The 15931-nt window shown below is 34.3% G+C and overlaps 1 protein-coding gene across 2 annotated transcripts in view; it reads right to left on the bottom strand.

The window, feature by feature from the left end:
* The window catches only part of LOC109848072 (DNA gyrase subunit B, chloroplastic/mitochondrial-like), an 18481-nt gene extending 3181 nt beyond the window's left edge, over nucleotides 1–15300 (bottom strand). The window contains exons 1-15 of one of the 2 annotated variants that reach the window (XM_020417384.1): nucleotides 15053–15300; nucleotides 14845–14986; nucleotides 14248–14328; nucleotides 14055–14168; nucleotides 13573–13629; nucleotides 11306–11407; nucleotides 10112–10262; nucleotides 9896–9972; nucleotides 8860–8967; nucleotides 7571–7641; nucleotides 7094–7235; nucleotides 6432–6530; nucleotides 5069–5197; nucleotides 3884–3998; nucleotides 3227–3294 (exon numbers count right to left, since the gene is read on the bottom strand). In XM_020417384.1, the coding sequence (XP_020272973.1) occupies nucleotides 3227–3294; nucleotides 3884–3998; nucleotides 5069–5197; nucleotides 6432–6530; nucleotides 7094–7235; nucleotides 7571–7641; nucleotides 8860–8967; nucleotides 9896–9972; nucleotides 10112–10262; nucleotides 11306–11407; nucleotides 13573–13629; nucleotides 14055–14168; nucleotides 14248–14328; nucleotides 14845–14986; nucleotides 15053–15168 (1572 nt within the window). In that variant the 5' untranslated portion in view covers nucleotides 15169–15300. The remainder of the gene's footprint in view (nucleotides 1–3226; nucleotides 3295–3883; nucleotides 3999–5068; nucleotides 5198–6431; nucleotides 6531–7093; nucleotides 7236–7570; nucleotides 7642–8859; nucleotides 8968–9895; nucleotides 9973–10111; nucleotides 10263–11305; nucleotides 11408–13572; nucleotides 13630–14054; nucleotides 14169–14247; nucleotides 14329–14844; nucleotides 14987–15052) is intronic. The other variant, XM_020417385.1, reaches the window with a different exon arrangement.

Below are 15931 nucleotides of genomic sequence, written 5' to 3'. Positions count from 1 at the left end.
TCTCGCGTCGCCTCCCGCGAGCCCTTCGCCCGCCGCTAGCCTCTCCCACGGCCAGCCACTCCTCTCTCTCTTTCTCTCACAGGTAAAATTTCAAACTTTCTTGAAACTGTTCTTGGACAATTTACTGTTTCAGTTTAATTAATTAGTTTAATTAAGTTAGTTTTAGTTAATTTTAGTTTATTCTGATCCAATTTTAGTTAATTTCAGTTTCGTTAATTAGTTAATTAGTTAATTTAGTTTAATTATTTAGTTAATTTAGTTTAATTATTTAGTTAATTTAGTTAAGTTTAGTTAATTATAGTTAATTTTAGTTTATTCTTGTTCAATTTTAGTTAATTTTATTTTATTTCAGCTTGTTATTTATGTTTTTTTGCGATTTTATATGAACTTAATACACATTTTTGTGAATTATTATAATTTAATAAATTAAAAAATAGGTAAACGTCTAGGCATACGCCTAGGCGCTAGGTCCCGGCTCCAACGCCTAGTCCGTCTAGTGCCTTCTGTAATATTGGTTTTGAACCCCATTGAGTGTTTAGGTTCAAGTAAAGGTTGCGGATCTTAAATCTGGTCTGGTCTTCCAACGAAAGAAAGGTTTCAAATACAAGATTCCCTTGTTTGTCAATAGAAGCAACTAGAAACATATCAGCATGCTCAGTTTTTTTATCTGTTCAGTACTGTAATAGAACCAATACATAAATCTCTAGTTAAAACTCGATCATAATGGTATAATAGTAGATTTATCAGCAATACCTCTGCTGGAAACAGACGCATGAGTAAAAGAACATACTCCTCTAGAAGAAAGAAAATTGATCAGCTATTTTAACAAGTGCTTCCCTGCAAACATCCCTGAAAGTGCTTACCAGCAATCCCTTCAACCATGGCTTCTATTTATTTTAGCTCTTTTGTAAGAACTTGAGTAAATCAACCATGGCTCTACTGCAACCCAAAGTCAGAGCTTGTCCCTCTTGCCCATTTCATATAGTAGTTTGACCGGCCACCACCATCTCATTGTCAACAAGTCAAACATCAAGATGCCAAGTGGTGCAGAAGCAAAATTTCCTTCCTATCTGGGATCCAAAATTACTTGGGTGCACCCCCTAAAACTTGGCAAAAGGAAATGAGGCATGCTACAAATTACTTTCCACTCTGGAAATCAGGCTGAATGATCTAGCTCCAATACAAAGATGGAAGTGATCCAAGCACCCAGAGCAGTTTGAACTTCTCCAATGTGGAAGAGTCGACTGTAGAAACTGAACAAGCGAGAGCACTGAGTAGGGGCATCAACAGGTTGACAACACCAAACGTGTTGATCTTGAACAACCGTTCTGACGCCATAGCTAAGAAATAGTTGATGTCATCAAGGCGCGCATGGTTTATACAACTCATTAGGAATATAACTTAAAAATATCGGAATAATGCCTTTGTACAACTTCTTACATTAATATTTGTACCAAAAAGGAGAAAAAATAGTCTGAAACTGATTGCAGAGAACAAAAACTTATCACATTGCCAAGAATGGTAAAGTCTCTAGCTATGTATGCAAGATCTCCAGCTATTAGGAGTTTTCGATAGGCTAAATTAATATTTATCAAGATGTGCACCCTTTTTATGCTTAGTAACAGCGAAAAAGATCACAAGCTAGTTCTCTCTGGTTGTGTCTAAGCATAATGGCAAGGACGCCTCGAAAAGTATGATTCAGGACCACAAAAGCTCCTAGCAGCTCAAGACTCCAGCATACATGGTTGGAGACTTTACCATCATTGACAATGGAATATAGGTTTTGGTCTTTGCAATTAAGTTGACACTATTTCTTTCCCTTTTTTTTTGTATGAACATTAACAGAAGGGAATGTGAATGTCACAGTTATAATACTTACTAGTCTATGACGTTACCTTTCCAATGAGGTTTGATATACAAAACAGCAAAACAGGTGCTCGTTGACAGAATCATCTACTGCCTAGCGATGAAGCTGGAACTTGCTCAGGTTCAGAATATTCGGAGATGATGCTTTCGACTTGGTGATCAACCCTACTCACTGCTCTCGGTTACTCATTTTTTGCAGTCGACTCTTATTAGAGGAATTCCAGCTGCTCTGGATGCTAATATCACTTACATTCGTGTGTGGGAACTGTATCATTCAAGCTGCTAACAATAAGGCAACGGAATTTCCAATATGCCTCATTTTTTACCAAGTTTGCTAGAACTGCCCCCAAGAAATTTTGAAATTTGAATCCTAGATACGAAGGGGAAGGACTGCTTCTAGCTAGATTGGCAAGAGGGACTTTGGCACTTGGCACCTTGATGTCTCAGCTGCTAGCAATGAGATGGTGGTGGCTAGTGGACCACAATATGAGATGGGCAAGAGGGACAAGTTCCAGGTTAGATTGCAACAGATTCCATGGTCTATCTACTCAAATTCTTACCGAAGAGGTAAAATAAGTAGAGGCCATAGTTAAAGTGGTAAGCATGTTTAGATATGTCTGCATAGTAGTACCAAATGTAGCTAATAATTTTATTCCTTTTAGAGTTCATTTTTTTCTCCCCTGGATATGTATGGGCCAAAATTCTTTATCTTTAGAATGTCTCCTCTTTACATTATTCCTCCACTGCAATTAGGTCTATTAGTCTTGTTTAACCAACAAAAATTTTAACGGGAGAAAATTCACAAATCCTGTCAAATTTATCTTAGTTTTTGGACTCTTTCAACTAACTTCATTACTGAAGTACCCACTAATTTACCTCTCGATCAGGGGAATATAATTAGGGGTATGCACATGTGAAGAACAATTGAAGTTGACGAGTATTTTCTATCTTTTGGAGGAGTATTTATTCTTTTTTCTTCTCTCAATGTATTGTTCAATGCTTTCATCTTCTCTTAGGAAAGTCTCCTCTTTATATTATTCCTTCGCCACAATTTAAGTCAATAACTCTTGATCAATAAGACAATAACTAACATAATTTACAGGGAAAGAATCATCAAATTTCAATCCAATTTATCTATCTACATTTGGTTTTTTCCAGTAACTCCGTTATTGGAAAATCCTATGGCAAGATTGTTAATCCCTTTACAGGGTCATAAAGTGGAAATATATTATATCATTCTATCACAGCATCTGTTTTATAAAGTAATTAGATGGAAAATATCCAGTAAAATATTTCAAACTGCATCTATTTGAACATTAACCACATGTTGATACTTTAGGAAATGCAGAAAAGAATTCACCTGAAATCTCCTATCACGACCTTGCTTTGCGCTACCTCCTGCGGAGTCACCTTCAACTATAAAGATCTCTGGAAATTTTGGTCAACAAAAGCTGTTTCAGAAATCATTCCTTGGTCTCCATAATATGAACTAAAGTTACATCTAAGAAAGATGCTTATTAGGAAAAGTAATTGCATAAAGTTAAGTAGGTAGATTTAAAGAAGATAATCAAGTTAGATCGCAGAGCAACTCCCTTCTTGCTTAGAGACCTAAACTTATTAACTCAAATGAAAGTTGACTATAGTGGACCATGCCATGTTACTCAACAATCAACTATTAAATGTTGGACAGTGGACTAAGGTTTGAGCCAGTTTCAGCACACACTCCCTCGAAAGGTTCAGATTTCAATTCTGACCTCAATATATGTTCTCAACATTCTTAGCTAAATATAAACTGATATATGAATCACAGATCTCAAAATGAAATATTCGCTTAATCAATAGATACCACTAAACCGTATAACTGTAAGTGCTATTCAAACATCTCACAAAGGCATATTTGATAGTCCTCTATTTGACATTCTTTATTTGTGTAATTACTAGTTAAGTTATTAATATCCGAGAATTTGGTGAATGTACAGCAAAATAGAAAAACATGCAAACAATATTAGAATGTCACCAGACTCTTCAGGATTTGTAGCTGAACAATCAGCAAGCTTTCCTGGAAGAGAAGAAGACTTTAGAACACTTTTTGTCCTGACCAGTTCTCGAGCTCGTTTGGCTGCCATAGCTGCCTACAAAAGGGGGAAAGAATCCAGCAGCTTTTAAGTATTTTGATAACTTTAAACATTGTCCTAACACATAACCTGCCATGAATGCCAACTTCATACAAAAGAAAATTGATAACTGCAACATGTTTAACAAGCTGATAAGCATGCTTCCACAGGAAAGTGAGTTTCAACATAAGTTCGTATCCAGACCACAGTTAGCAGAAGGACGTGGAATTGGCATATAATACATGAAAGATACATGATACAAGGTCCATTGGAAACTTGAAGAAATGTTAATTGTCGATACATATGGCTGTGTTCAATATTGCTTCATTCTTCAATTGATTTTTTTAAATCTTCCTATATCTAATATCAAATTACATACACTTTTCCCAACTTTCTTATATATACTTTAATGGCCTGTTTGGATTTATAGGGGGTGAAGGGAAGTTAAGGGAAACTGAGTGAAGGGAAGGGAAGGGAAGGGAGTTCCCTTCCCCTTGTAAGGGAAACTGAGTGAAGGGAAGGGAAGGGAAGGGAGTTCCCTTCCCCTTGGTTACACCCCAATTTGGGGGGTAACAATTTTTATACTATTAGGGGGTGAACCAAGGGGAACTAGGGTGAATTAACTTAACCACCTCCTAAGTGTTCCCAAACAAGGTGAATGGAGGTGAATGGTTCCCCTCCCTTCCCCTCACCCCCATTACCCTCAATCCAAACAAGCCCTAAAGTTTTTAGAAGTTTTCTTTGCAATATCACAACTGATTACTTAAACTTTTTTGGAAGAATATGATCATCTACAAAGACTTTTAAAAAAGAGTTTCCAAATTTCTTGTACTTTTTTTTTTTTTTGCACATGCCAGACAAGTATGTCATTTGTTAAAGAGAAGTGTTAAGATAAATTGTGTCAAATGCAGTGCCAATGTTGATACCAAATTCCCAAGATAAATGTCCCACTAGTGTCTTCTGGTAACTGTGAGCTAGAGGATAAAACATCAAACGGACCGATGGTAGTGAAATATGTAGAAACAAGGAAGTTGATAAGGCAGAACAAAGAAATTATTGAAAACTAAGACATGAAATGAAAAAATTACCTTGAGAGCATTTAAAGATTTAGATAGGATGGAATCCAGAGCATCTGGATGCAATTCCAAGTACTCGGTAAGATGCTCCTGTACGCATTGTTCAACTACTCTTCGAACTTCTGGATTTCCCAGTCTCGTCTGCCCAATGGAAGACAGCGCATGTGAGCAAAAATGTGCATTTTTTGTAGGAAAGTGAACAAACCAGTGTTTTAAAAACCCGTTATATAACCTGTTTCGTAACTTAACGGTGCCCTCTTATTAGGTAACACACTCATTTAACCCCAAAAAACGCGTTATATTGCATTAAATGTGCATTACGTTGTAAAACCAATTAACATGGGTTTTTTAAGTTAAATTGCATCTCTGATTAGGATGCATTGATGCATCTCCACCGTCCAAATCATTTAAAACTGACCCCTTTTAGTACCAATTATCTCATTCTCTTTCTACAAATATGTGATCTCTTCGCCTCCTCTAACCCAAACCCTAGCTCTTTGCTTGCTCTAAAACTCCTCCATCTATCGGCAGCTTTTGTGACCTGGTGAGGTAAATTTTTTATTTTTCAGTTATGTATCACCCATCTCAGTTTATATCTTTTAAATAAATAGTGATTCTAAAATTACCTTCCAAATTTTAATCTTTTTTATTGCTAATTTACCATAAATCATATCAGATTTGTTGCTTCATTACGCTTCAACATAAATCGTTTAAGATCTGTGACAAAATTAGAGTACCGAGATTAATTAGGGGGTTAACTGTGTTGGTTAGATAATTACTTTCAGTTATTGCTTGATTTTGATTAGGTCTCAGTTTTCAGTTAATACTAGAGTTTGTGAAATTAAGTTTGTTGTATATGCAAATTTTCCTACTATGGTTACATAATTATGTTTAGATTGGTTGATGTAGTGAACTTGATTAGGAATTAGAATATTTTTGTGAAGTTAAGAACTCGAGAGTTGGAAGTGTTTAGACTTGTTTTTATTGCCTTAAACTTGATGATGTTAACGTATTTGATCATTTGATGTGCTTTCTGGAATAGTTGTTTGTCATATATGACTAATTTTTGTTAAGAAATTGTGATACTATATTTTTATATTTGATAATTGTGATGTTATGTTTTGAAAAGTTTGATGATTCTAAGTATTAAAGTCATTATGAATTGTTAGTATTTATAAAATATCTAAATAATTAATAAATAATATAACCTATGTTATGCGTTATATTTTTTTTGCGTTTTATTCCTTAACCGTTAACAAGAGGCCAAACGTTCAATAACTCATTCTCGTTATTTTTAACATTAGAACAAACTTCTTCAAAAATAAATAAATAAAATAAAATACTTCAAAGTCATTAACAATGAAGTTCATGTCACCTTTGTTTGTCCTTCAAACTCTGGATTTGGGACTTTGACTGAGACAATGCATGTCAATCCTTCTCTTACATGCTCTCCACTTAAGCTTATATCCTTCTCCTGGAAGCAATGATTGAATTCAAATAGAAAGAAAAGGTTTTAAGCATAAAAGAGTAACAGAAAGATCTCCAATGGATTGTCAATTTGTCATGATTGCATATTTGGTACAATATAGTTAATGGTTATCATATCATATTGTTTGCTAGATAAAACAAATATTAAATGAGCCAACAAATTATTCCACAAAAAAAGGAAAGAAATAAAGAGAGAGAGAGAGAGAGAGAGAGAGAGAAATGTTGAAATACATCTAATTCGAAGAATTTATAGGGATGAATTATATTTATCCCTCCAAAAATTTTGATTGCATATACCCCCATCAAAGGTTTTCTTCCAACACTTTGACTAAGAATGTTATTAATGGAAGTGCAATGACTGTTTTACCCATACATATAGATCTAGCACTTATCTTTAAAATTATAGTCAATAATTATGGATTATTTTTAATGTATAAAAGTATTAATAAAGCTGCTTTTTTAAGTATAGCATGATAATGCAATAGAAGAACTGTAACTTGCTGACAAATCACAAATTACACTCTGGTAAAACTAAATGGTAAGACACACCTTTATAAGCTTGGACTTCCTTGCCATATTGTTAATTGTTCTGGTTAATGAAGCTTTCATCCCATCTATATGAGTCCCACCATCAACTGTCCGGATGCTATTGGCATATCCCAGCATTGTATCTGAATATGAATCTGAACACCTGTTACAAATGACAATGTAAATAAAAATATATACCAGTTTATGATAGCACATCACTATGATCTATTTCGGATAATGCAGACTTTCATGAACAAAGGTGTTTAGGATGCAAGAAAACTTTAATAGTACACTTTAATAATACGGCTAAACATGATGAGAAGAAGTGAAATTTCTTCACCAAGAAAAACTATAGGTTGCAGTACACCCCAAAAAAAATCCCCTAGAGAACGACATTATGAGCTAGAACACGTATAAACTGTATGCATGACATGAAGCTGTAAGGAAATAGTAAAGCTTCAACACTAAGGATTAATATTACAGGATGGAGTATTATACCACTGGAGGGCAACATCTACTGTAACTCCATCAGTTTCTTTTCGAAAACCAAGAGTATCATGAAGTGGTTTCTGCACAATAGAGTATTTATCACCATTGTGAAGTGAATGTTTCAAGAAAACGAAATGTAGAATAAACTATTAATAATATGAAAGGCCTTAGAATCAACAAATATTACGATTGCGCTATCATGCAAAAAGAATAGCATATCAAAAATACAATCAGATAAAAGAAATTACTTCCCTACAAAATCATGTAAAACATGTGATGAATAAGTGCCAGACTACTGGCACAAAGCATAAACACCACCTCTGACCATGGAAGAAAGTAACAAAAAGTTGAACAGCTGATTGTGAAGCCCAACATGGCAAGCAAAAAAATAAAAAAAACTCCAAATTCATCTTAGCGATTTAAGTAAATGCTTTTATCACATTGGATAAATGTTCTGGAAAGCGAAGATTTGAACGTCATTACTTGCTGCATGTCACTATTTCTTCGTGAAAATCCTAGATATATTTTAATTAAATTGTAGGCAAGTAAGGCCTAACAAGAACCATTATTTTCTAGCATCTTTTTGGATAGCATTTTTTTAACATCAGTTGGTTAGTCCAGAGCTTCCTCTACAGCCAACAACTGATGCATGGATCAATAGTAGCTACCAGAAAAAGGTCAAAGATGTGAAATAATACTTAAGGAAGGCCTCTTGCAGGTAGCTGACTTCTGTTGGAAGCCAACCCCATCACTTTGAGTCGGGGCAAGGGCTTATGAAAGACATCATCAACACAATCTTTTATTTAAGAAAATGTGACAATGTTCATTGATACAGTACTTCATTAGGGAGTCAGACTACGGTGCTGCTTATCACAATAGATAAATAAAAATCAGAATGTACAGTCTATATTCCACAACATAAACCCGTCTAACCAATTCCATGTTCTCATGTTTGTTTGTCATCAATATGCTTAAACAACAAAATAAGAAGCATGAGAGTAGATGCTGATGAAGCAGCATCATTGACAGTGGAAAACAAAGATATTCCAATCAAATGAGAGTCTATAATCATCATTGAGCAGCATCAATATGTTGTATCCCTGGTGAAGCAGAATCATTGAGAAAAATCAATACGCTTAAACAACAAACAGCTGGTTAAACCAAATCAAAATACTTTATAATCAAAGAAAGTGAAAAACAAAGATGTTCCAATCAAATGAGAGTGTCTATGATGACTTCATGATATCATAAAAATTAGATAAACAATTTTTGAACTTCACTATGTCAAGAGTACATACCTTGTCAGTATTTAACCATTTGACATACTCAACCAAACCGCCAGCATAATAGTACTCGTTATATAGTGCCTTTGAATCTCCTTCCTCTTTTTCCAGTGTAATCATAAGCTGTTAGGAAAAAAAATCATAACAATACCATATTTACTGATTATTCAGTCCAAAACTGGCATATTATACAGTAGATTGTCTAGGTAGCAACAAGTTCAAGAAAAGAATTTAAAAAAATCATATTTCTTGTTAGAATAGAAATTATGATCTTATATCCAAAAAGATTTTCAGATTCTTTTAACTATCCCAACATTGACGTAAAAAACATAATGAGTTGCTCATCTTTCCAAATCAACACCAATACATATTCCAGTTAGTTAATGTTGCATCAAAACGGCCCTCTTAAACCATGCTGGAAAAAGGAAAAAGAAAGTAGATCCTTCTTCATGGTTAGCATACTAACATTTGCCACATGATCCACATCTAAGAAGCACAACTAAAAAATGAATCTAGTGTTTGTGTCCAGTACACAGTCAAACACCGACACTTGCGAGGCATTTGCATGACATGCTTTGGACACTGACATCCGTATAAAACTTGCTTGAAGCATGTCAAATCTACAAAACCAAAACCTATCCTGTCCGAGCAAACTAGACCAGTGTTGTCTATGAAAAACTAAAAGCTTCCATGTTGGTGTTCGCTTTAAAAACTCTAATGATGGTGTGTCATACACCATTGCGCCAGAAATCACTTATGCAAACATAGAAGAAATCCTTAGCGGGATGGTAATTTTTACAAAATCCTACATATACCATGAGAGCATATATGCAGTGTAATTCTTTTAAACCCTATAGAATCGTTTAAGCTTAGTTCCTGAGAAAATAGTTTTAACAAAAAAAATGTTTAATGCTTTAAATATATGCTCCAAAGGGGTGTATCACAATGCCATGTCTTTACATTATTACTAGCTAGTTAGGTTAGTTCATAATAAAATAATCAGGCAACAAAATGTTACATTATGTGGCACATTAAGGAAACAACCCTGTACCTCAGGATTCAAGAAAGCAAGTTCCCTAATACGCCCAGCAATTGTGTTGAAGTCGAACATGATGGAAGTAGTGAAGACTACATAGAGCAGAAAAAGAAAATTGAAAAGCTTACAACAAACAGAATATATGTAAAGGAGTAGCAAAATGATAATTACAAACTCCATCTCTTTATTCCAAAAATAAAAATAAAAAAGAAGGTAATAGAGAAACAAAACCTTCTTTATCGGGCCAAAATCTGATACGCGTCCCTTGCCGATCACTTAATTCATCTGACAGCTTAATGCATGTTAGAGCTGTCACTGGCTTTCCACGAGCATAGCTTTGACGGTATTCCTCACCATCACGCCAAACTGTGACATCCAATGCCTGCGCATAGAAAGATGAATTAGGAGTCCACTTTAAACTACAAACTCAATTTATGTCAGACTGTGTATCAGAAAAGAACTCTAATGTAAAGGATGCAAAGAACACATCAAATCACATAAACACTTTCAACATACAAATTATTTATACTGTAGCAATAAAGCCATGAATTTGCTCCCGCTATAAATCAGGCATCGGATTCAACATCATAAGATGGCCAAGTTCTTTAAATATAGAGGTATATACTATGTGATACAATGATAGTTTTGTCAAAAGAAAAATAGGTCAACAATGTTCAGTACTCATGCTGTAGAGATAGAATAGCTGTTTCTAGACAGCAGCTAATTTATCTTGAAGACAAAGATAATGTTAAATATAACTTTCCACTGCAATACGATTCCAATCATATGAATCACATGGAAGTGAACTCTTTTAACATGCAACTGGAAAGAGTATGCAATGATTTTTCATAGGAAGTGTTACATAACTGAACATGTATCCATAAGTATACATCAATCAATTACCCAAACACCCACATGGAATCAAAATATGTTTAGCAAGTTCACGTATCCCCAACTTTACCATCATAGCATATTACCAACATATCCATCTCAAAAACATGCATCACAAATAACATATCAAGGGCATGATCCAAAAACTTATATGAGTAAAGCCAAGTCAATTTTATAAAATGGTTCAAATAATATATTATTCTGGATGACAGGACGAATTATAAGAAAGGTGATCAAATACGGAAGTCTTGAAAATTACAAACAAAATGGGAGCTTAAAAATATCTAGAAACAGCAAGAAACGAAAAGATAAGACTTCTCTTAAGTTTCTATGACTAGCAACCTTCTATCCTCCTTATGAGTATGCAAGCAGAGATACATGGCACTGGTTAATAAATGACTGTGAATTAAATATGAGTACTAATTAGAGTATGTGGAGCAAGACAGTAAAGAGAACATAAAATTTATATATAAAGACACCAGACAAGGAAATTGATGTGAATTATACAACTTTCTGGCAAAGGAAAATAAATACCTCAGACAAAGCATTAACAACAGATAAGCCCACACCATGAAGCCCTCCGGACACACTGTAGCCACTGCTTGAACCACCAAACTTGCCTCCTGCGTGCAAGACCTAACAAAAATAATACAGGTAGATATATATTTGATATTTAAAGAATTGATTATATACTACAACCAACCTCACTAGCAAAGAACCACAGAAAACAAAAATCAAATTTATACACAGTAATATGCTTCAATGATATAAGCACTGATGCCACATCATCCGACAAAGTTATAAGCTTAAACTTTGTTGTACCACAACCTTCAATCCTTCATAAGTAACCTCTTTAAATAAAAAAGGAAATGCTGATTGCTTGCTTCAAATATTGTTTTTAACTCCAGTAATCTATGTTTAGTAAAGGGAAATTGTACCTGTTGATTCCCAGGCTATATGTTCTACAGATACTTCAACTACTAAGACTTATCAGTTATATGGACACTCCAATACTTATAGTATTTAACAGATACTCCTTTTGACATATCATTAACACATAAAGATTCATTAACAATACTAGCCTTATTTCACGTGCAACAGAAATTAAAACTTAACTAGTCTAACTTTTACACAAAAGGGTCAGTTTAATGCCATAAGTATCATCAATTTTTGCAAGATCATTTTATGCTATTTGTTTATTTAATATGTTATATTTTATTTACTTATTTGAAAATTACTGAAGTAAATTTCAATTTGAACAAGGACATAATTTTCCTAGATAATGTTATTGAGAAGAGTCTTTTTGTCATATTTTATATTCAAATTATTATATTTAAATATTTTTAGTTTTTAAGCATCTAGATATACACTTTAAATAATATTAACATTGGAACATATTAAAATTCTAATATTGTTTTTATTGTATTTATTTTCATCCATTTTTTGGAAAAGAACTTTATCATTTAATACTTATATTTCTTATAATATGCAATCTAATAGATATTTTATTAGTGAACTCTAATAATAAGCTCACATCAATATTTTAGAAAGTTCTAGAAAAAAAAGAAAGAGAAGAAAAGAAATGAAAAAAAAGTACTCCTATGCACTTATGATTCTACCTACCAAATACAATAGAAATGGAGGAAATGTCCACCTCTCATCCATTTTCTGTATGCTGCCACCATTTCCATTATATAATAGTATAGATATCAGACGTGATCTTAGAACTTCCAGGTGCAGATACTGGTCTCACAATTTGATTTGATGTTAGTTTGCAAAAGCATTGATCTCATCTGCTTACTTTCATGCCAAAGGATTGTCATAATTCAAGTATATATTGATGTATGACTTAAAATACTTTAAATTTTAAAATGTTTTGTGCTATCACACTCCACTGATATAACTTACAAATCCTGCAATTGATAAATGTTAACAGAGACAAGGCATGATTTTGTTTTGCCATATCCCCAAAGTATTCATATCCTGATTTTTTTATTTGATGAGCAATTAAATCCAATCATAGCTATACTCCATACCCATACCACTACAACATAGTTCTCAAGACCCTTTTCTGCTGACCATCTTTATAATCATGCTTATAGCACTAACAATAAGATATTTGTTAAATCTTAATGCGAGAAAGGTAGACTAACAAGCATTTAAAAAGGATTACTGGCGCCCAGGTTACCCGGACACTTCATCTAAGCTCCTGTATTCGTGTCCGACACTTCCCGTATCTGTGTCAGTGTCTGACACTTCCTGAATATATACATACATTTATATCAACGTGTACAGTGTACTCAATTATATAACACATATTTTAGTTTAAAACACTTGTGATGCACTTCTTGAACTTATATTTTACATCTCAACCCAAATTTATGCAACTCATTAGACTTGGGGCAGGTTCATTTTGAGCACATACCTAGTTCATAAGAATGATTTTAAAGCGTTCATTTGGGTATCTAGTTCAAAAACAAGTGCTTTTTCAATTTATAATCTACTCAATAATACCCAATAAAAGAAACATGAAAATGGTATATAAGGATTTTAGTTTTCATACCATGTGAATGAAAAACAATATTAATCCCATATAGATTATTAATTTTAATACGGTATATAGTTGTGTCCTCGCATCCTGACTTTTACAATTTTGTCGTGTCCCATTATCAACCCGTGTCCGTGTCTGCCTGCGCACCCATATCCGTGAAACATAGTGGTGCAAATTGATTAAGGGAAAATGTGAAACCTACTTTACATGTGGGCATAAAATGATTAGAAGCAAGTGACTGTAGAAATACCGTTAAAACTGTCTCCAGTGAGGATTTCATCGTCACAGGATGCAAATCTATAGGAATCTGCAGGTATGATATGGATCAGTAAAGATACGTATCAAAAGGGCAATGATCATTTATAAAAAAAAGAACAAAGCAAAACAAAAAAACATAATATTACATATGAATAAATATTCCTTCAACTTGATGATGAACACGATTACTTTAAATAATTAAGTTTGGCATGACATATATGATGTATCTCTTGCATGTACTCCAAAGATCGTACATTATTAACACCATTATAATTTACTTTACTATATTCTTTGATTCTTCGGTATTAACTTTTTTTATAGTTCCATTAAACCATTGAAGTTCACAGAAAACATGTCTGAAGAATCCAACAACAACAACAACAACAACAAAAATAAAAATCTTCATTTCAAAGGAAAGCTACATTACAGGCATTTTACCCAAAAATATATGACTTAGAAAGAATACAGCCATACCCCTCGTCCATTATCAGTGATGCTAACAGAATTATCCTCATGTAAAATTACATCTATCTTTGAGGCATAGCCTGCTTGAGCTTCATCAACAGCATTATCCAGAATTTCATATACCTAAATACAAGACAAACAAATTAAGACTTAAGACAAATAAATATAAGGAAATAAATTGGAAATAAATACTATTATTCACCAAATGATGCAAACCACGTGGTCCAGTACTGCCAATATACATTCCAGGTCTTTTACGGACTGGATCTAATCCTTCCAACACCTGTATGTGGAGAATTGTCAATAAGTGAGAAAAGAATAAAGGAAGTGGTAAGCCAAATAAACTAATAACAAAGTCTAGACATTTAAAAAAATACAGTGTGAACCCTTCTTCCTAAGTTCCTATGAAGCAACTGTAACACTACTAAGGCTATCTCAAGGTCTTTTGTGCTTGTTGACAAGAGCCTGGGATTTGATATTTCATAGAACTCCAGAATACACATTACTAAGCACAGCGGAGGAGCAATGAAATGTTTAACACGACATGATCCACTAACAACATCTATATAGGTTCGTGCGATCCCAAGAGGGTTTTTCTTGTGCCATAGAAACAATTTACAATAAAAGGAACATCACAACTTCAGAGACAAACTTCAACTAAAGAATCCTACTAAACTGGTTATATTAACTAGATTCACTATATAAAATCCAGCTACTAAAGTAAGATAGTATAGTCATAAAGATACAGTTTTTATGACAATCCAACACCTCAAATCAAGTATCAATGAAAGAGAAAGACCTGAATCTGCTCAGAACCGTAAGATTGTGACCCAGGCTTCCCCTGTAGAGCTTCAGAAGCTAAACTCGAGGACATGAAAGCCCTAACTCCAACCCCATTGCTCCGCAAACGATAACCGCTGTTGCTGCTGCTACAAACCCTACTAAAACCCCAAACTTCAATTCCAAAGACGAACAGAAATACAACACCAAATCACTAAAAAGCCTACCTTGCTCTGATGAGAAGGCGAGGGCGCCGGCGAGAGAGAAGAGACGAAGAGGAGAAGAAGAAGCGACGGGCGACGAATCGGAGAGAGAAACAAGGCGGAGGCTTGAGGAGCGCCATTTTTTATCGATAAATTTGGTGAGAAACTTCTTGTGTGTTGAGATGGGTTTTGCTCACTCTTTTGTTTAGTTTTTTGTGAGGCTGAAGATTGGAGATAGAAAGGGAGGGGTTTTTGTTTTCCCTCTTAAACCCTAATTTTTCATTTTTCATTTTTCATTTTTTATTTTTATTTTCACGTGATGTTTGCGGGATACCGAACCGGTACGCGAAAATTTAAGGGGGCTTCTCAAAATGGACCTTAATATAATTTTATTTATTTATTTATTTATTTTGATTAATATTAGTCCAGCACATCTTCATATATTTAAGGACAAATTTTCAAAAGAGCCCTAATTTCAAACTTAATCCCTAAATACGATCCCTTTCAAGTTTATTTGGTTTCAGCCTCAGGACACTTTTGGAGAAAAAAGTTCTCAAACTTCATGGGACTTCAAGTCCCGTGAAGTTTAGCAGTTATTTTGTTAAGCTGCTAAACTTCACGTGACTTGAAGTCCGTGAAGTTTCAAAGTTTAAAAAACTTCACGGAACTTCAAGTCCCGTGAAGTTTTGTTTTAACGCTGAAACTCCACGGGACTTAAAGTCCTGTGAAGTTTTAGGCTCATTTTCTAGAGAATCGCGGCTCTGGAAAATTAGAACTACAACTCCACGGGACATCAAGTCCTGTAGAGTTTTCGCTCTGCCTATATAAGACAGAAGCGATGTCTGACCCGTAACCTAGCCCCACTCCTCCTCTTAAACCCGACTCCCTCCACATCTGGCCCTC

The sequence above is a fragment of the Asparagus officinalis genome, chromosome 7 (genome assembly GCF_001876935.1).
Source record: "Asparagus officinalis chromosome 7, Aspof.V1, whole genome shotgun sequence".
Taxonomy (NCBI): Eukaryota; Viridiplantae; Streptophyta; class Magnoliopsida; order Asparagales; family Asparagaceae; genus Asparagus; species Asparagus officinalis.
This window is presented reverse-complemented; position numbering and strand designations above follow the sequence as displayed.